At 42.2% G+C, this 22,085-nt stretch overlaps 1 protein-coding gene across 1 annotated transcript in view; it reads right to left on the bottom strand.

Annotated features, from left to right (window-relative positions):
• Positions 1 to 21,781, bottom strand: part of TPD52 (tumor protein D52) — a 109,881-nt gene extending 88,100 nt beyond the window's left edge. Inside the window, exon 1 of the mRNA XM_049633618.1 lies at positions 21,566 to 21,781. Coding sequence (XP_049489575.1) covers positions 21,566 to 21,584 — 19 coding nt within the window. The 5' untranslated portion in view covers positions 21,585 to 21,781. The remainder of the gene's footprint in view (positions 1 to 21,565) is intronic.
• Between the last annotated feature and the right edge of the window lie 304 nt (positions 21,782 to 22,085).

Below are 22,085 nucleotides of genomic sequence, written 5' to 3'. Positions count from 1 at the left end.
GACTGGCCAGCAGCCCAAAGCCCCTTTCAGGCTGAACTTCCAATCAGCACATTTTTATAATTTTCCTAGCAACTGGTTTAGCCCCAGCTTAGAAAGATAATAAAACAAATTACCCAGAACTAGGTGTTAATGCAGTGAGTATTATAAAGAGTCAGGGTGACATTACCAATTAGAACAAAAATAAAATAAAATATACTCAGCAATTTCACTTCTCCATGTTACCCTAGGCAAACACGCTTGCATAAAGGAGGAATAAACAAAGATGTTTGGTGCGGCATTTATTTATGATAGTTTAAAAAAATACTCTAAAGAATCAAAACACCCATTAATAGAAGTTAAATTAAGGCATATTTATTATACTCTGGGACACTATGCAGCAGTTAAAAAGAAGGATATCTGGGCACCTGGGTGGTTCAGTCAGTGAGGTGTGTGACTTCACCTCAGGTCATGATATCATGGTTCGTGGGTTTGAGCCCCGCGCTGGGCTCTATGCTGTCAGCACAAAGCCTGCTTCAGATCCCGTTCCCTCTCTCTGTCCCTCCCCCGTGCCTGTTCTCTCTCAAAAATAAACATTACAAAATAAATAAAACAAAGTAAATAAAATAAATTTTAATATAAAAATAGAGAAAAATTAAAAATTAAAGAAAAATTAAATTAAAAAAAATTTTTTTTAAATAAACAGAATGAAGTTATCACTATGTGGTAGCACAGCAAGCTCTCCACAACACAGAGCTGAGGAAAACTATAGAAGCACATACAGTGTGATAGTATTTGCCTTTTTAAAAGGCACACATATGCAAAAATCAGTGCTACAACTGTTGCCAACCTGTGGTCCCTGAACTAGCAGCATCGACGTCACCTGGGAACTTGCTAAAAATGCAAATTCGCAGGCCCCATCCGGGCCCACTGAATCAGCAATCTGAGTCTAGCAGGATGTGTTTGAACAAGCCCTCAGATGCCAAACAAAAAGCTTGAGAACTCCTAGTCTCCACAGGTCTATACACAGATTCCTGAGAAAAGAGCAGGCCTCTCACCAACTGAGGTCCAAGCAAGTACCTTTATCTATAGTTTTTTGCCCCCCACCTTACCGTTTTTTTTTTGTTTAACAAGGAGAGTGTATTCATGCATTGCTCCCATAAATTAAAAGTAACTTCTGTTTTAGGTACTACCGGTGCCACGAGGGGATTGGAGAAATGGTTAACCATGCAATCATGGTGGAGGGAAACCTGATGGAATAGGAGGACGGAGGTTCCCCATGAGCTACTGAAATGCTGGAGGTCACAACAATCATGAAAAACGGGCCAAGTAGGAATTTGAACCCTCAACAGAGTTCAGCTGATCTCACCAGTGTCTCCCACAGCATGTGCATGACAGTCTACTCTAGGAGGAAGCACAGCGAGCTACCCGTGAATATGAAAAGAATAAGGCAGACGCCATTTTGGAAAAGCCAACATTTTACAAAGTCTTCTGTTGTCCTGTTTTGTTGATTCCTTAGCACTACACGCTGTCATGGCCAGTGATGCCCCCAGCCCCCACTGGGGGCCTCCCCTCTCCTCCATCTGAAGATGAGGGGCCAGCTTCGTCTTTACAATTGCTGTGGCTGTTTCCCTGGCCAGCAGGGAAAAGGCAACAAGAAAGAGGGCTTTGAAATTAAATAACAAATGTTAGGGAGAAAACCTAGCCACCATCTTTCTAAGCCTTGACATCCCCCTTCCAGGTTGTAGGGCCTGGAAATGCATACACTCACACGCACCCAGGCACACAAACACACACACACCCCTGTACTTAATTTCTTATTAACTTCACAGAAGTACAATCCACCATTACTGTCAATATTTAGGAAGATAAACACACAGGTGTAGTCTGGAATCCGCATTAAAATAAGGTTATGGAGGGGGGGCCTGGGTGGCTCAGTTGGTTGAGCGTCCGACTTCAGCTCAGGTCATGATCTCATGGTTTGTGGGTTCAAGCCCCACATCGGGCTTTGTGCTGACAACTCAAAGCCTGGAGCCTGCCTTGGATTCTGTGTCTCCCTCTCTCTCTGCTCCTCCCCAGATCATGCTCTGTCTCTCGCTCCTTCAAAAATAAATAAACATTAAAAATTTTAAAAATAAAATAAATATAATAAGGTTATGGAAACCTGTAATATAAAAAGAGGATTAGCCATAATTAATTATCAGCTGAGAGATGGCAATAAGAGATAACCTTCTAATCTCCCTATTATTGCTACAAGTCATGTTCCCAACTAGGAACAAAAATAACTGGTATTTTATAAGGAATTATGAATTTTCCACTTCTAAATTTTTTAAGCAAGAATATCGCTGATTTGGTTACCAAAAATGCACAGTATCACCCTTGATACACACATACCCTACGACAGCTTAAAAAGCCAACATCTAAAACAGCCCAGATATTCTTACCTTAACTTGGTGATAAAAGATCAGGTTGAAGTTTCACTGCCTATAACAAGTACTCTTCAAGTTTCACTGAAGAGAAAAAGTGGAATGAGAGCACATTCTCACTCCTGGACTTTGGAAACATCAGTTCCTTCGGTTTCAAGCTTTATTCTCTCGGATATTGTGAGGTCATCACACCCACTTGTTCTCTGACACAAGCCCATGTTCAAAAGGACTGCAGACCTACAAAGAAACAGCTCTGTGCCATTCAATTATCTGGGCCATGCTTCTCCATGGTACAGAGAAAAGTAATCTCTTTTTAACCTTAAAGCAGGCACAGTTTTCCTTCTCATCTCCCACCATTCAGCCAATTTTTGTCTTCCTTTAACAAGGCCAGATTTTTAGCTATACCCATTTAAGAAGCTTGGGTTCTTTAGAGAAAATGAAGCAAAAAGTTATAGCCTCATATAATAGAAACATCCAATTAAAAAAAATTTTTTTTAATGTTTATTTATTTCTGAGCGAGAGACAGACAGAGTGAGAGCTGGGGAGGGGCAGAGAGAGAGGGAGACACAGAACCCGAAGCAGGCTCCATGCTCTGAGCTGTCGGCACAGAGCCTGATGCGGGGCTTGAACCCACAAACTGTGAGATCATGACCGGAGCTGTCAGACATTTAACCGACTGAGCCACCCAGGTACCCCGAAACATCCAATTTTTAAAAAAAGGAAAGATTTAACACTACCTCAAGAGTCATAAAGAAAACTAAGTTTACCTCTAAAGAGAACAGACTTAAAACTTGAGGGAAAAAACAAAACAACACAGCACAAGGTATAAGATGTATTAAGAGATCGTTTTGTATTATGTCCACTGTAATAGATCTCTTCCTAAATGAGTTAGGAAGCAAGTTAAGTTAAAAGCAAGACAGAAGACAATTGCCTTTATGTCAATGTTTGTCAGAGAAGGCCTAAGCATCTCCTGATCAGCAGCTTTCAATAAACACAAGAGCCCTACACCTCTGTTACTTCGATAACAGAATGCTGTGTCCCTGGGAAGCCTCTACCTTCCTGGGGCACCTTCTAGAACAGACATTTCTGAATGCTCAGGAATCTGCCTCTACCTGCCCCCCATGGCCGCCCACCTCAGGACCAGGTCAATCCTGAACATCTTTTTCCTTCCCCTCTCCTCCGTCTGAAGATGAGGGGCCAGCTTCATCGTCGGGAAGGCCGGAGGAGCAGGTCAGCCTGCAACAGTGACTAACAGAGTCACACGGGCGGAAGTGAAGTCCACCTGGGCCGGCGCGAGGCGACCTCAAGTATCTGCAGCACGGAGTTGAGGCACAAAACGCTGCTGTGGGAACACCCTTCCTTAACGCCCACCCCCACCAAACACCAACTAGATTTCATATCCAAAACTGTGACTGGCAAACCCAGCTTTAAAGAAGATCTCTTCTGTGAAAGAAGTCGGGCACAAGCAGGTTCCCTTTGAACAGAGGAAACTTGATATCCTGAAGGCCTGCCAAAGAAAGCAGCCTGTGTTTCAAGTACATGCTTGTGATTAAGAACCTGAATAGCGACTGGACAGGGTGTGTGCAGGGGAGAGGGAGGAGGGCCAGCGGACAAATTTCAGCGAACACAGGAAATGCGGTCTGTACTTTGGTTTCTACTTTCATTAAAATGTGTTTATGCTTCCCTGGGTATATCTGTCCCTTAATTAACAGGTATATTCAAAGAAAGGACGCTGCTGAGACACAAACAAATGTGGGAGAAGGGTGCTTAAAATTACATAGGTCTCCAGTCCCTTTTATTTAAAAGAAATGTCTTAGGGGTGCCTGGGTGGTTCAAGCTGGTTAAGTGCCCGGCTGTTGATTTCGGCTCAGGTCATGATTCCAGGCTCAAGGGATCAAGCCCAGCGTGGGACTCTGCACTGAGCATGGAGACCTGCTTGGGCTTCTCTCTCCCTCTGCCCCTCCTGCACCCACTCTTGCGCTGCCCCCCTCTCCAAAATAAAAAAAAAATGAAAAATAAAGTAAAATAATGTTTTATTGGTTTGCTTTTATACATTTTTGCCCACTAAGATTATGTTTAATGTATGGGGAAAAAATGATAAAGAATTACTGCAAAGCACAGAAAAATACTAAACGCAGAAAGTACAGCTGTTTTAATCCTGAGATGCCAGGTAATGGAAGGAAGTTAATGATGATCACAGTTGCTTCCCAAAAAGCCCCGGGGGGGCTGCGCACTGGCTTCTGCTGGAATAAGCAGAGGTGTACTTTTCAGGAGGAACGATTCCTCAAAAGGTGCTAAAGCTCCCTGAAGCAAGCCAGATGGGGGGTGAGCTGGATCCTTCCTTGTCAGCACCTCCACATCTCAGCAGGCCTCCCCCCAACACAGCAATCTCAAGACTGTACCTGCAGACCCAAGGACTCTGCTCGACTGGCATCCAAACATTTCATTCATCCACAGTTAACACAGAGATTCACAAGCAAAATTCCTCGCATTGGAGACCTGGCATAATTAACCAAATCTGCTCCATTTTGGCAAATTTATACCTGGAACAAATCCATTTAAAATAAAGTCTCGAAAGGGGCACCTGGGTGGCTCAGTCAGTTAAGCGTCGACTTCAGCCCAGGTCATGATCTCGTGGTTTGTGGGTTTGAGCCCCGCGTCGGGCTCTGTGCTGACAGCTGGGTGCCTGGAGCCTGCTTCAGATTCTGTGTCTCCTTCTCTCTCTGCCCCTCCCCTACTTGTGCTCTGTCTCTCTCTATCAAAAATAAATGTAAAAAGAATTTTTTTTTAAAGTAAAGTCTCAAGGGTCTCCTGGGTGGCTCAGTCGGTTAAGTGTCCAACTCTTTATTTCAGCTCAAGTCATGACTTCATGGTTCGTGGGTTTGAGCCCTGTGTCGGGCTCCTTGCTGACAGTGCAAGGCCTGCTTGGGATTCTCTCTCCACCCCTCCCCTGCTTGATCTCTATCTTTCTCTCTCTCTCAAAATAAATAAACATAAAATAAAATAAGGTCTGTCTACATGATTGAGAGGGGATAAAATATTATAAACTATATGATATTGAGTAGTTTTTTCAGCCCCCTATACTTCACACTCCCTCATCAGTAAGATGGAAAAGGAAGAGTCCACCTGAGCAGAGCTGAAGTGAGGCTCAAATAAGGCATTTGCTGCCCTGAACTGCTTGGCAGGAGCCAGGACCAAGGGTGCACTGAATAGACTGTGAGCATCATTGCCAAATAAAATTCCTCCTTCCCACATGGTACTGGTTGAAAAGAACTAAGAATTTCAAATCTTCCAAAGCTGAAAGGCCAAAACCATCCCCATCTCACCTTCTGGATCCTTCCAGTCACCTTTCCAACCTCTAAAGAAAAGATGCACAGTGGCAGGACGCACTGTGAAGGGCCCATTGACATTTTTCTTCTGTTCAGCACAGAACATACAGATGTGAGGTAGTGGTATTAATGGGAAAATGATCATATGTTAAAAATTCCCCAAAACTGCAGTTTATTGGCAAAAGCAAAAGGGTGACTGGGAGATGAGGCTCCCTGGTCAGGAGAAGCAAGAGAGTCAGGGAGCCTGGGGGCTCCCATTGTGCTCTGGGGGCAAATGTGGGAGAAAACGCCTGGAGCCCACATGGAAGGGCCCAGGCACCCACAGCCTCTTCCTCAGCTCAGGGAGCTAGAGCACTTGCTGGTGGTCACCGTGTCCAGAGTTCAAGGTAGAAGTGACAATATGACAAACGTCCGTACTCTGGGACGGCATGGGTTTAGAACTGCAATTGACTAACCACGTCCCTCAATTCCTTTGAGAAAGAAAAATCAAAAGTTCCTCTTCATCTTCCAGTACATCTTAAAAATTACTACTTTGCCCAGTGTTTCTACTTTGGCCAGAATTCATACAGAGACCTAAAGTCTATTAGTTTTAAAAATGTATGAGTTTTCAAAATTCCCAATTAATAACCTGAAATATTTTTCCTAAGCTTTGAATCATTACGCACACACCAAAAAACGAGAAAGAGAGATGTAAATTAACTTTGCAAAAGCAATGAAATTAATTAATAATAAATGAACAAGCTAAGAAATCTGTTTTTCAGGGTTTTTTTTTATTCCCATTGAAAAAAGTTAATACTAATAGGAAACATAAAATATATTGAATTAATCCATGAAATCCCTTAAGTAAAGGCAAAATAAAAAGAACAAGAACAACAAAACTCTTAGGTTTCATTTTGTGACCCAAAATGGGGAAAGATAAAAAAGAAAAAGGAGAAAATGGAAATTTGGTGGAGAAAAAGGTCAGGAAAAGAGAGAAAAGCTAAGGGAAGGAGGAAGGAACAGCAAAGCTGGACGAAAAACACCCAAAAAACCACAGCACACAAAGAAGGAACGGAAGGGAGCAGACAGATGGATGTGTGTGGTTTGTTTTTTGGGTTTTTTTTTTTTTTAGCTTTACACATCACTTGCATTTCAGGGAATTATCAAAGTTAAGTAGTGCACTTTGAAAAGTTGGTTGTTTCATCAGAGCTCACTGCTTTGAAACTTAACAGCTACAGTTGCCATTATAAATAGAATAATCAGAGTAGGAAAACATCATCAGACCAGCTGCAGTGACCACAGCCCCAGCTAGAAGCAAGCCAGCAACACTCGCAGGACTGGAGTCCCTTCTGGAGGTTAAAAAGAAATCTGAAAACAAATTATAATTCTGGGAAAAATAAAAGTCCCTAAACCAAGAGAAATCTGTCATGTTACCTTTGTTATTAGTCAAAATTTTCATTTAATCCCTGAAGCCATGAGCGATCCATTTAAAAACCACCATAGAACAGACTGCAAGGTATGTTTTCCCTTCCAACAATGACCCAAGGAAAACAGCTGACGGACTCCACTTTGGAACCTGCCGCTCTGGAATGAAAATCCTTTCTAAAGAGAACTGAGTGAGAATATTTGACAAATCCAGACACACTGCATAAATGACTCCCATAGCCATGACATTCCATGATGAAGGTGAGCACTCACAACTTCAGATTTGCCCTGAGAAACCACCACTTAAAAAAAAAAAAAAAAAAAATCACAGCTTCACTATGATTTGGCTCAAATGTCACCTCTAGGCAAAATTGCTTCTCTGGCTCTTGTACCACCCAGAGAATGTATAATACTGCACTTTCGTTCTACAAATACTTTATAAGCGCTTATTCTCTGCAAGGCTCTTACCATTAAGGTGAATTATTGCTCATAGACTTGAGCTCCTTGAAGGTCAAACTCTAGGATATGACTATTAAAATACATTTTGCATTAAAAGCATCTTAACTAAAACCAGTGACATATATAGTAATAGCAAAGCCAGTTATTCTCCCCTGCCTCTGGTTTCTTCTCTCATTTTATGAATATGCACGTGGCCAAATTACCACCCTCTCTGCATTCAAAAACAAAAACCAACACTCTATACAGGCAAACAAATCCAACCTCACCCCCACCCACAGAACCTAAATCTCTCTGCATTACCCACGACTGGGACTCCTCACCAGTCAGGATCCACTTTTTCTGCTCAATCCACTTGGCCTCTCCACAGCCTTTGAAAGTTGAACTCCCTGTGTCTTAACCTGCACTTCCCCTCCCTGCCCTGAAATGTTCATATTCAAGTTCTGTTCTCTTTTTACTCCACTTTTCCTCCTGGGCCATCTCAGCAACTTAATAGCTTCAAACATCACATGTCTCCCAAACTTTGAAATCCTGCTCGGCTCCTTCTCTCGGAAATCCATATTTCATTCCTGAACCTATCCACATAAACGTCCCATGAGACCTGGGTAGTAGTTTAAAACATGTGCACACAGTCACTGACACTCTTCCCACCAAAAGTGGAGCCTCATCTCCCTCTGCTTGAATATGAGCTGGACTTTGCGGCACATTTCTAACAGAATGAGGAGGAAGTAACACCTCAGGCTATCATAAAAAGCCACCAAGTTTCTATCTGACTGTCTCTTAGGAGTCACACCTTGGGGGACCCCAGAGAACACATCAGAAGTCTGGGCATCCTGAGGCTGCCTGCTGTTGGGTCAACAGCACAGGCTCCGGCAAAAAACAATACCCAACACAGGCAAGGAAATCACCATCATCAAACAGACCCATGCTGGGGTTTCTTCTGAAGACCATGCAGGTAGAAACAGGTGCCGATGAGCCCCAGCTGCTTGGGTCTTCCAGTACACCTGCCCTCAGGAAGTGAGTAATAAGCCTTTGTATGTACGTATGATCCCCGCCTCATACTTCAAGTCACCCCAGCTGAAGCTGAGCAGAGACACGCTGTCCTGGCTAAGCCCTGCCCAAATGACAGATCTGTGACCATAATCAATGCTGTTATTTCAAACCACTAGGTTTTAACACGGTTTGTTATGCAGCTTTGGACAACTGGAATGACCTCAAATGCGACATGGCCCAAATGAAGTTCATTATCTTCCTCCCTGCATCTGCTCTTCTTTCTATGCTTTCTATCCCGGTTCCTTTTCCACGCAATCTGAAAGCCCTCCTCCACTCTTCTCTACCCTCAGAGCCCCTGTACCTCAGACATCTTACACACCATAACCCAGAGGTCTCTCAGGAATCCAGCACCCCCACTTCTGGTTTGAAAATTAATAAAGGGAAACCTCACTAAAATAGAGCTGTTAGGCAGCTAGAGTTGGGCACAGGGAGGTCTCTTGCCCTACCACTCATAGTCAATTGCAGACCCAGCAGGAAGAGATAGGACGCTGCACACAGTACTACTTTACTATCCTAGTCGGAGGAAGATTTCCTCCTGTCCCAACAGGAGGAGGAACCGATGACAGAAAGTCACAGCTGGGCCAATGAAAAGCCACTACACTTAGAACTCCCAGCTTACTCCAGTGGATTTTTGTTTATGACAGTTTTCCCAACTTCCCAGTTTCTTCTATAAGAGAGTATTCCTCTTCTTTGTTCAGTGGACTTACCTATGCTTTTGCTATAGTTGGCCTGTCCTGAATTACAATTCTCTGTTTTTCCCAAATAAACCCATATTTTGCTAATAAAATAACCGGCAGGTTTATTTCTTAAGGTTAACCCTGGCTAGGAATACAGTGACAGTGACACCCCTTACCTGGTTTGCTAGCACCTTCTACTCAACTGCCAAAATAATATTTTAAAACTAAACTCCCACACACCTACCACCTGCTTATCACGTAGAGCATACAGTCTGATTCCTGATCCCAGTACAGAAGACTGCTCACATCCCCCCAATGACTACCTGAGACTCTGGCCCCAGGGGAAATTCTGAGGATTCACAAACACCTTTTCGCCCTTTCATGCCACTGCACCTTTGCACATGCTGACTCTCCTCCGTAAAATTCCCTTCCTCTCCCTTCTTTCTCTCACCACTTACAAAGAGTCCTACGTAGTCTTGCAGTCCAAGTTCAAAGGTCATCTACTTTGAGAATCTTTTCTAATGACCCAGCCAGAATAGCTCACTTCCTCCTGCATCAGTTATGCAAGCCCTTACAACACCCACTTCACTACCGCGATCCAGTTCTGTCTGTTTCTCCAGGGTGGCCTGCGAGCCTGAGGGAGGCATCATGTCCTGTTTGCCTTCAAATAAATGTTTAATTTGAACTGGAAACCACTAAGTTAGTATTTCACAGAAATATCTAATATTCTGTTTCAGAATCAATACTGTTGAGCACCAGAGCTAGTCACAGAATTTAACTTAATTTTCTCAACTATTTGGAGTATTATCAGCCTCCAAGAGGTTTAGTGACCTATCTGGTGTCTCATAACCACAAAATGATGAAGCCAAATTTTGAACCCAGGTAAAACTTCAAGTCCAGGGGTACCTGGGCAGCTCAGCCGGTTGAGCATCCAACTTCAGCTCAGGTCGTGATCTCATGGTTCATGGGTTCGGGCACTACATCAGGCTTTGTGCTAATGGCATGGAGCCTGCTTTGGATTCTCTGTCTCCCTCTCTGTCTCTCTGTTCCTCCCTCCCTTGCATTCTCTCTCTCTCTCTCTCTCTCTCTCTCTCTCTCTCTCTCAACAATAAAAAACATAAAAACAGAAAAGTCAAAACTTCAAGTCCAGCACTCTCTGCCCTAAACATTTATAATCAGTTCTGATGTACAAGGACAGACACACAGCCATATTCTGGCACAGATACACCCCTTAGTGCCCCATTCCCACGGCTGCCACCACAGCACCCTGCTCCTCCAAACAACACCTTTGAAAGGAAAAAAGGAGACTGCATATAACTTTCAGGTAGCGTAATATGTTGTGTAAGGACGCGTATTCTATAGCCAAATTAAATCCCAGATTTAAAACCCAGCTCTGTCCGTATCAAGCTAGGTGCCCCTAGAGAAATTATTCCCTCCACCCCTTCACGCCTTGTTTCTTCACTTACAAAGCAGGGATAGTGTGAGCACTGCTCATGGGTTTCTTGTGAAGATATTTAAAAAAGAAACACGAAAAGCATTTAGAACATAACCTGGCATATAAAACACTCAGCAAATGCTGTTGCTGGTTTTAGGCGGAGTAGAAGGAGTATTTGTAAAAGTGACTGAGTAAAAACTCTAGCTGGAAAACGTAGGTAATTATAATGCAGGGCTGAAGCTGTGTCTCTGCAGATTCCAATTTTATTTTAATTAGTCAGAAAAAAACATTTCTAGAAAGTACGAAGTATCCCCAGGGGTTTAAACTGGTTAGCAAATGCAACTTAAATTTTTCGTGGGCTCCTGGTGATCCTCTTAGGACCAAGTTTTTGTAGCACTCCCCACATCTAACACAGTATGTATGGGGAAGTCATGATCATTCAGCTTCTGTTTACTCATATATAAAATGAAAATGATACCAGTCCTATCACCCACCAGCATTAAAAGATTCAAATGAAATAATATGTAGAAAAATTAATAAGAGCTTTGCAAAAGCCAGGTGGTGGTATCACCATCATCACCAATATCATTCTGAGTTGTAATAAGGTGATATACTGAAAATGATATATGAGATCAATACCAGAACGATAGGTTGGTCATCCTTTTGCTAACTGCCCCAATGGCCAAAATGTTTGCATTTTTCTCTCTTTCCAGAATTCTCATTCTGGTTAACTAGTGGCATGTACTTTTTACCACTGTCAACATACTTTTGCTCTTCTCGGCTGTATTCAAAGAAAACTTCTAAAGCGTACTGAGACCAGGGCACCTGGGTGGCTCTGTCGGTTAAGCATCTGACTTTGCTCAGGTCATGATCTCGCGGTTGGTGGGTTTGAGCCCCACGTCGGGCTCTGCTGACAGCTCAGAGCCTGGAGCCTGTTTTGGATTCTGTGTCTCCCTCTCTCTCTGCCCCTCCCCTGCTCATACTCTGTCTCTCTCTCTCTCTCTCAGAAATCAATAAACATTTAGAAAAATTTATGAAAAATAATAATAAAATAAAATGTATTGAGACAATCCATGCCTCCTAAGCTCAGGACACATTGGAAGCAAATAACTAACCTTGGTAGAACAGCATAGGAAATGTATCTATGAAAGTATTTACTGAGCATACGGCCAACATGCTTTGGGGAATAAAAATGTAACCATCACTGTCTTTTCCTCTGTCTGTATATGTATTCACACACAGTTAACATAATACTTAAGAAGTAAAGTATCAATTTGGCTTCCACTTACAGATTTTCAGTGATTATGTATAAAGCTATAAGCATATGTGGAGCATACATTCTTGTTTCCCTGCCAAAAATTTTCCCCTAATTTTTAGCCATTCTATCTAATCCCATCTGACTCTACCTATGCTAGAAATCTTTCCAATTAATTATGCACAATAGGACAAACACTTAGGGCATATCTACTACATACACACTTGACTGAGGGTGAGGAACACATATGTAAAAACATTCTTCTGTTCTAGTAACATTTTATTTCTAGCCAACGACAGATCCTAGTGGATTGGATAAACTACTATCTTTATTCCTATAGCCTTACTGATTGCACCAGAAGTTCCTTTTCATACCACAATGCCTCCAACAAAGCTCAGAAAACAATAGGTAAAGTCTGATCTTAGCAGTAAACTCCCAATCCAAAACTTTATCAAGGTCACATTTTATAAAATTTTTAAACTGACATTTATGTTTGCATAGCTGTAACATGAAATACACCATGCCTATAAGCCGAGGCATGTAAATTAACAGTCCTGCCTAAAACCACTATTTTTAGCACTGACTGATTACAAAAGTGTCTAAAGAGAGAAGACACAAAAACACAGAGAATGAAGAACTGAAAGCTACTCAGAGCCATGCAAATTACTCCAAAAAATGTCACCTAGAAAATATTTGCTCTTAATACTATATTTTGTTAGTAAAAATGACATTATAAAGGTCCAACATAACCAAAAGGAAAGTAAGAACAGGAAAACTAAATATGTGTCACAAAACGCAAAGGTTTAATATGAGCATGAGAGGGGGAATGATGAGAAGAGCAAGACTCACCAAGATCCCAAGAGTGAAAAGTGAGTAACAATCCCAAGAAGGGAATAAAAATGGCTAATCAATCTATAGCCTCTCTAGTAAATGGTGAAATTTCCAATGAAAAAGGGTGGCATTTTCCCCCTATAAAGTTCATTATTCTTTTTTTTTTTTTAAGACAATGACATCTGTGCAGCAAAGGAAACAAGTGAAAAGACAACGGAATGGGAGAAAATATTTGCAAACCATTTATCTCATAAGGGTTTAGTATCCACAATATATAAAGAACTCCTACAACTTGACAATAACAAAAACAAATAATCCGATCAAAAAATGGGCAAAGGATTTGAACAGACATTTCTCTAGATAAGACAAGCAGATGGCCAACAAACATATAAATATATATATAAAAAAAAAATGCTCCACATCTCTATCATCAGGAAAGTGCAAATCAAAATCGCAATGAGCTATCACCTCATACCCATTAAGATACCAGTATCAAAAAACAAAACAAAACAAAACAAAAACAGAATAATAAGTGTTGCTGAAGATGCGGAGAAATAACCCTTTCAACCGCCCCTGTCCATTTTTTGCACAGCCCCCCACCGCCAGCCTTCACTCTTCCTTTTAAAATAACTGTTGGTGGGAACGTAAAATGGTTCAGCCACTCAGCCATATGGAGAATAGTATGGAGGTTCTCAAAGAATTAAAATTAGAACTACTATATGAATCAGCAGTTCCATTTCTGGGTGGGATAGCATAGGAAATGTACAAAAAGAATGAAGAATTGCTGTTCAATGGGTACAGGGTTTCAGTCATCAATATGAACAAGTTCTAGAGATCTGTTGTACACCAAGTTACATATCATTAACAATAATGTGCTATATACTTAAATATGGTTAAGACAGTAGATTTTATGTTTTGTGTTCTTTACCACAATTTAAAAAAAAAAAATGAAAAAAAAAAACAACAATGACAATTATGTTTTCCAGAAAGTGACTTGGCAACAGGAATCCAAAGTCTAAACATATTCACATCTTTGAGTTGTTTCAGGAAATCTATTTTAAAACAATTTCTCTTGGGGCGCCTGGGTGGCGCAGTCGGTTAAGCGTCCGACTTCAGCCAGGTCACGATCTCGCAGTCTGTGAGTTCGAGCCCTGCGTCAGGCTCTGGGCTGATGGCTCGGAGCCTGGAGCCTGTTTCCGATTCTGTGTCTCCCTCTCTCTCTGCCCCTCCCCCGTTCATGCTCTGTCTCTCTCTGTCCCAAAAATAAATTTAAAAAGTTGAAAAAAAAAAATTTTTTTTTAAATTAAAAAAAAAAAAAAAAAAAAAAAACAATTTCTCTTAAAATATTCTAACAGCTGAAATGGAAAGTAATCCATAGTCCAGCAAAGAAACATCTAAATAACCATCAACTAGTGAAGGGGTGTGGTCATCAAAAATTATAGTGTGGAGAAACTTGTTTAAATGATCTGTTAACATTCTCATTATTTAGTAGTATTCAAAACAGAACATAAAACTATGTATGGTATATACAGTTCGACCATAATGAACATGTACTGGACATTCAATAAAGAAAAAGATGAAATTCTAATACAGGAAAGAAAAAAGGGGTATGGGAACAGGGAAATCAAGAGGGGGAGGGAGAAAAGCTATACCAACAGGATTTCTGTTGAATTTTCATCTGGACAAATTGATTCCAATGTTCATTTGGAAATTAAATCTGGCAAGAATAGCTAGGAAAAAAAATCTAACAATAAAAAGAAAAATAGAGGGGTGCCTGCTGGTTCAGTCAGTGGATCATGTGACTCTTGATCAGGGTCATGAGTTCGAGCCCCATGTTGGGCATGGGGACCTACTTAAAAAAAAAGAAAGAAAAGAAAAGAAAAGAAAAGAAAGAGAGAAAGAAAGAAAGAAAAGATAAAAGAAAAATAGAATAATCAGGAAAGACCAGTCCTTCCAGATATTTTTGCATAGTATGAAGGTACAATAACTTAGTTTAGTTGCTGGGAATGAACAAAAATGTAAAAAAGAAAAGAATACAGGAATTTAGTATATGACAACAGTATTATTTCACATCAGTAAAGGAAAGATCCATTATTCAGCAACTGGTATAGGGTACCTGAGCAGCCAATGGGGGTATGATGGGGTTAAGATTCATATCTCACACTTTTTGTCAAAATAAGCTTCAGATGGATGAAAGATTTAAATGTAAAAAAAAATACGCCACCTGGGTGGCTCAGTCGGTTAAGCGACAGACAGATTTTGGCTCAGGTCATGATCTCGCAGTTTTTGGGTTTGAGCCCTACATCGGACTCCACATTGACAGTGCAGAGCCCGCTTGGGATTCTCTCTCTCCCCCTCTCTCTGCCCCTCTCCCACTCATTCTCTCTCTCTCTCTCTCTGTCTCTAAATTAACTTGTAAAAAATGTAAAAAAAATAAAACCATAAAAACAGAAACTCAAAGTAAGGAAGGCATTTCTAGGAATGATTCAAAAGCTATAAGCTAAAAATTAAAACAGCCATCAATTAGTATTTCTCCTTGGGAAAAAATCACTATCAAGTCAAAAGAGTAAAGACAAGGGGCGCCTGGGTGGCTCAGTCGGTTAAGCGTCTGACTTCGGCTCAGGTCATGATCTTACAGCTCGTGAGTTCGAGCCCCAGGTTGGGCTCTGTGCTGACAGTTCAGAGTCTGGAGCCTGCTTCTGCTTCTGTGTCTCCCTCTCTCTCTGCCCCTAACCCACTCACATTCTGTCTCTGTCTCTCTCAAAATTAAATAAACATTTAAAAAAAATTTTTTTTAAAAAGAGTAAAGACCAACTAGGAAAAAAATACATTAGCAATTCATATTGTGGACAGAGGGCCGCATTCTGCAAATGGAAGAAACAAAAGACAACACAACAGAAAATTTGGCAACGTATAGGATCTGACATTTCACAGAAAAGGAAATCTAAATCTTAAACTTACCAAAAGAAGTACAACCACCTTTGTATTAAGAAAAATATATAATAAAAAAAAATAAAAATATATAATAAAACCTATGCCAAGAAACCTCTGTTCCGTGTAAGATCAGCGAAGATGAGAAAGTGCGACAACACCCACGCTGAACGGTGGAGGGAAGCGGATGCCCACATGCCTTCCACCGAGCAGGATTCAGCACCATCCGAACTGAACAGTCACATTCTTCTAAGAATTCTTCCTACAGACAAACTGGCACATTTATCAAATGACTTGCATGCAAATTTATTTGCTGCAGATTTGTTTAATAGCAAAGTATCAGGGAAAACCTAAATGGCCATCGACAGGGAACAAGCCAAATATCACCTATTCCGCCATGGAACATGGCACATCTACAAATAGCTATTAAAAATGAAGGAGCTCTATATAACGTTATGTTGAATAATCTCTAGAACATATACTGTATTTAAGTGGAGGAAGTCAGGTGCTAAAACAATTTGTATGCTACCATTTATATAATATATCCACACACACACACACACACACACACACACATATTTAAATATAAGTGTATGTATACCTACATGCATAGAATCTGTCTGGATGGACAGAGAAGAAACCGGTAAAATGGTGGCATTGCTACCCAAGGGAAGTAGCTTGGGAGACAGGAACAAGAGGAAGATTTACATTTTGCAACCTTTTAGTCATTTGAATTTTGATCAAATGCTTTAATTACCTGGTTACACTAGTCACAATTTTGGAGAAGTACATTTTTTAGATATATTGAGTTTTTATAAAAGGAGTTATAAAATGAAATGTTCAGGACCGCCTGGGTGGCTCAGTCGGTTGAGCATCCAACTTCAGCTCAGGTCATGATCTCAAGGTTCGCCGGGCTCTGTGCCGACAGCTCAGAGCCTGGAGCCTGCTTTGCATTCTGTGTCTCCCTCTCCCTCTGTCTCTCCCCTGTTCCTGCTCACTTGCTCTCTCTCTCTCAAAAATAAACATTAAAAAAAATGAACTATTCACAGCTACCTAAGATATTTTTAAATTATTATTATTTTTTAAGCTTATTTATTTTGAGAGAGAGAGGGTGCATGCGTGGCAGACGGGCATAGAGTGAGGGAGAGAGAGAGAATCCCAAGTAGGCTTCAAACTATCAGTGTGGAGCCTGACACGGGGCTTGAACCCACAAACCATGAAATCATGACCTGAGCCAAAATCAACAGTCAGACACTTAACTGACTAAGCCACCCAGGTACCACAAATTTAAACGTTTTTTTTTTTTTAACTTCCACTAAACACTGAGTCATTTGATCCCTTGGATATTTTTCTCATAAACATACATTGCTACGATTATGGTTTCTGTATACCTGGTACCCACCTGGTTCAAATAAAATTTGGGAGAGTCTCAGAAGAGGGATTTTACAACAGTCGACAATTAAAGCAGAAATAATGAGCCCCAAAGGAAACTAAAATAATCTTAGCCTACAACAAAAGGATCAGTAACACATAAATTCAGGGGATTTTGCTGTTCTTTCTGGTTTCGAACTATGAGTATATTTGTTTTTATTGTGTGCATAGACTATTCTGTTTTGAGATCTTGCTAAAAGATCACAACCCCTCCTACCACTCAGCTTTTGCCCTAGAGACCCGGCAGTCTGCTGCATAAAAATAAATGCAGGAAGTGAATTGGAGCTAACAAATCAGCTGATGACATTAGCACCATATGGAAAGCAAGACTGGACCAAAGAAACACAGAACTGGGGGGGTCAAACCCTGAGATTTGTGACCAGACCCTTGATATTGTTACCCATTCATCTACATTTGTTTTACTTTAAAATCAGTGACATTCTGGGGCGCCTGGGTGGCTCAGTCGGTTAAGCCTCCGACTTCAGCTCAGGTCATGATCTCCCAGTTCATGAGTTCGGGCCCCAGGTTGGGCTCTGTGCTGACAGCTCAGAGCCTGGAGCCTGCTTCGGATTCTGTCTTCCTCTCTCTCTGCCCCTCTCCTGCTCACGCTCTGTCTCTCTCTGTCTCTCCATAATAAATAAATAAATGTTTAAAAAAAAACTTTTTTAAATAAAAACAAAATACAATAAATGACATTTCACTGTTCTATTATTTCTAAGGCATAATTATAATGCTGAAATTACAGTGACATATCATTGGGTCACTTTTCTTGTAGTGTTCTCCTCTCCCAGGTTTTTGGCCCCAACAACCTTCCCTCACTCCCTGAAACAAAAGTTTTGGGTGGGCTTGTGTGTGTGTGAATTCAAACACAGATAAAATGCACTACTGGGTAGGTCCCTGCTGCTTCAACAGAATAGTGCTAAACTACAGGTTATCACTACCATAAGGGAGTACTCAAGTATAAATATTTATTCAGCACTATAAAAAGTAGTCAGGAGGTTTTTTTACACAATGCATGCTCTAGTTAGCATGCCATGTCGCACTTTCAAAGTGGGAACTACCACACACATTAAATGTGCTATGCTGGGCTTAATGTGTAAAGAAACTCTTGAGAGGCACTATGCAGTTTAAGGTATGTTTCAAATCGATTAATGTGGACTGGGCTCTCAATATAAGCAGAATATTGTGTTCAAAATCTGGGCACAGGAGAAGATGGGGAAAATATTAGAATCTGAGCCAGGTACTGAGGAGTATTAGAATACATCATATAAAACACAAGAAAAACTGTTCTAAAACTTTAAAGTTCTGCTAAATATAAAAAGCAGCAAAGGATAAATTTTGACAACTTCCTATAAGGAAGGTCTAAGGAGACATTTTCTTTTTTTTTTTTTTTAATTTTTTTTTCACAGATCTTATTATTATTTTTTTTTAATGTTTATTTATTTTTGAGAGAGACAGAGACAGAATGCGAGTGGGTTAGGGGCAGAGAGAGAGGGAGACACAGAAGCAGAAGCAGGCTCTAGGCTCTGAGCTGTCAGCACAGAGCCCGACACGGGGCTCGAACTCACGAGCCGTGAGATCATGACCCGAGCCGAAGTCGGACGCTCAACCGACTAAGCCACCCAGGCGCCCCTAAGGAGACATTTTCAATAGAGAAATGCAGTGAAGACAAGACATAGGGCATTTAATTTTCCATCTAGAGTCGGACAGACAAACGTGACAAACTCCAGGCATACTAAAAAGTTAAACGAATTCTAAAATGTTCTTATTTGGCTTTAAATACTTTATGAAAACTCACAATTCAAGAGACAATCACAGGGTTTCATAAACTGTATGTCAGCCACCACTGTTCCGTAGTGAACATGCAGGTTTACAAACCCAGGCTCCTCCTCTTTAAGTCGCCTCCTCAGAAGTCTCCCTACAGATTCAATGAAGATGGAGTGATCCACTCCGCTCGTTCAAAACCTTGCATGTACATCCACCCTCCAAGTCCAACACAGACTCACCACCAACTTTCTCCGCCTAACCGCAGAGTTCTGCTCCTTTAAAATACTGAGGGAAATACCAGGAGTTAGGAGTAAGTGGGTAGCAAGAGAGGAAGGCAGAGGCTCCAACAGCTGGAAGGCACTCTTGGTCACTTTTCCTTTCCATCCTAGGCAGTCACCAAACATTTCTGAGCATCTACTTTGTGCCACGGGAACATAAAGATGAAAATACAAAAGAGACAGGAAGATGGAAATGTAAGGACAGGCCACGTGGCTGCAACACAGCAAAACTGAGTGAGCCACCTGACCTTCCCAAGGCAAGTGACTCATCTTTCATACTAAGCTGAGCCTCCAGACTCCTCACTTTAAGAGGATGGATTTCCTTTGCCCTCGAGGAATAACAATTAAAAACAAGAACTAACATGACCCACCGAAGAAAACATCTTAAAGTTAGAAACAGAAAAACTCCTCTTATAAGCCAAAGAATTTACAAAATAGGTCTTAGACATACACACACAAAACTGGTCCCACAAAAACCACACTAAGTGCATCAGTACAAAGGTACTAATGACTGTGATTCTCACCAGCCAAACTAAAATACCAAATCTAGTAAAATTAGTCACTCCATTCACCTAAGTCAAATACAGCTACTTAATCTAGTTTGACGAGTACCAAACACAGCTATTCTAAAAACACCATTATGTTAAATACGACAATGTAAGGCATACACAAATATGCATGTTCATATGTTTGACACCCCCAACGTCCTCTTTAAAAGACAGAATAATGCTGACTTACATGGTGGCTCCTGGCCTTCTCCTAACAATACATTTAAGACCTGAGACCAGCTTTCTGACTCAAACATTTAAATACCTATCATGTTCAAACACCAAGGTTACCCAACCATGGATAAAGATGAATGAAGTACATGCTTCTAACCTCAATAAGCTTAAAATCCAGACAACATGTGTGCATACAGATATATACGTATTTAATATATATTATGTATTGTACATTATACATACATATCTATTACATGTTGCACATAACTTTATAGTATAAGCACTCATATGCTAAGTGTGAGATCAATTTGATGAGTGTGGAGAAAGGAAAGGTTGGAAGGTTCCAAAGAGTCCTACAACTTACCAAAAGTAAAATACAAAACAGTATATATGGAATATGGTTTTATTTGCATAAAAAGTATGCATAAAGATAAATACAAAGAGTAATAAACAAAAAAAAAAAACAAAAACGAAAACTATTGTGTCTGAACTCAAAATGTGAGTAATTCCTATCCCTACTTCCTAAAATTTACGTTAACATTGTTACCTTTTTTGGGTTAGCACTTATGTATCTTTTAAAAAGTGAGCCACGCATCTGTATTACAGTTACTGGGTTATTATCACAAAGATGAAGCGATATATAAACATTTAGTATTTAAATCTTAAAACCATGCCTCCCTATTTACATCTCGCTTAAACAATGATTCCACTGGAGACAATTTCACTTGAGATAGTTTTCAGAAACAAGTGCATCCAAAGCGATAGTAACAAGACTATAGGGTCTTATCTTGATGAGTAAAAGAAGACCTTTACTACGGAAAGCTCCCTTCCCCCCGCGCCGCGCCAATAACCCCATAAACAACACACCACAATTTGGGGACACCTCGCATGTGACGTATCTACGTCCAAAACCATCGCCATAGGATCAAACGCCACCAAAAATCCTAACCACGTAAACTACAAGACGGCAGAAAGTCTCAACGCTGGGGGAGTCGGGATGGGGGGAGGAGTCATGTTCCCATCCTGAGCAGCGAAACCACCCACTGTCGTTGGATCCTCAGTTTCCACCAGTTACAAACAAGATCTAGCTGTACAGTACTCCCTTCGCGCTGCCTTCTACCCAAAGCGCATCACCGTCGGCAGCCCTGGCTCCGTGAGCCTGGTGCCAGCCACTTCGCCTCCACCCAGAACCTTCTTTCCCTCTCTCCCCACCTCCTTCTCTGTCTCTCTGTCTCTGTCTCTCTCTGTCTGTCTCTCTGTCTCTGTCTCTCTCTGTCTGTCTGTCTCTCTGTCTCTGTCTCTGCCTCTCTCGCTCACACACACACACACACACACACACACAGCCGCGCGCGCCCGTGCGCGCGCGACCCCAACAGCCCGCTCCGCCCGCCGGAGCCGCTCCCTGCGGCTCGGCCACACCAGGATGTCAGACCCCGATCAGGGAGATGCAACTTGAAGAAGGCTCGGCTCCCGCTCCGGCGCCGGCCGGGGACACTGTGCACCTGCTCCGGCGCCGGGCCGCGCGCAGCCCAGCGCCGCGCCCGACCCCGCGCCTGCCCGGGAGACGCCGTGCCGGCGGTGCCCGCGCCCTCACCTTGCTCGCCACGGTCCATGTCTCCCGCCCACCGCCTCGAGTCCTCTGCGCCTCCGCCGACTGCAGCCCGTCGCGCTCGGATCGCACACCCGCCCGCCGCGCCGCACCGCGCCGCGCTCCTCCTCGCCTCCGCCGCGACTCCCGCGAAGTCCCCTCCCCCGGAGGCGTCGGCGCGGCGGCGCCGCCCGCCCTCGGCGGGGAGCGCTTTCCCGGGGCGTCACCCAACCACCTGACCCGGCCGACCTGTGCGCTCGGCCACGTCGGCGCGGCGGGCGGTGCCGGGGCGAGGAGGGCTGGGCCGGCCGGTTCGCTCGGGTAGGAACTCGGCTGCCAGGGGGAAGAGCGGGGTGGCGCGGAGGCGGAATCCACCATGGAGGCTGCGTGGAGACCGCTCGCGAACCCGGCTGGCATTGGCGTCCCACCCTCAAGTTATTTATAATATCAAAAGTTTCCCCAGGCATTGAAGATGCCCTTTCTCTGCCTTCCCGAGCACCTGCTCTTGTGTACTACTGAGTGGAGA

The sequence above is a fragment of the Panthera uncia genome, chromosome F2, assembly GCF_023721935.1.
Source record: "Panthera uncia isolate 11264 chromosome F2, Puncia_PCG_1.0, whole genome shotgun sequence".
Classification (NCBI taxonomy): Eukaryota; Metazoa; Chordata; class Mammalia; order Carnivora; family Felidae; genus Panthera; species Panthera uncia.
This window is presented reverse-complemented; position numbering and strand designations above follow the sequence as displayed.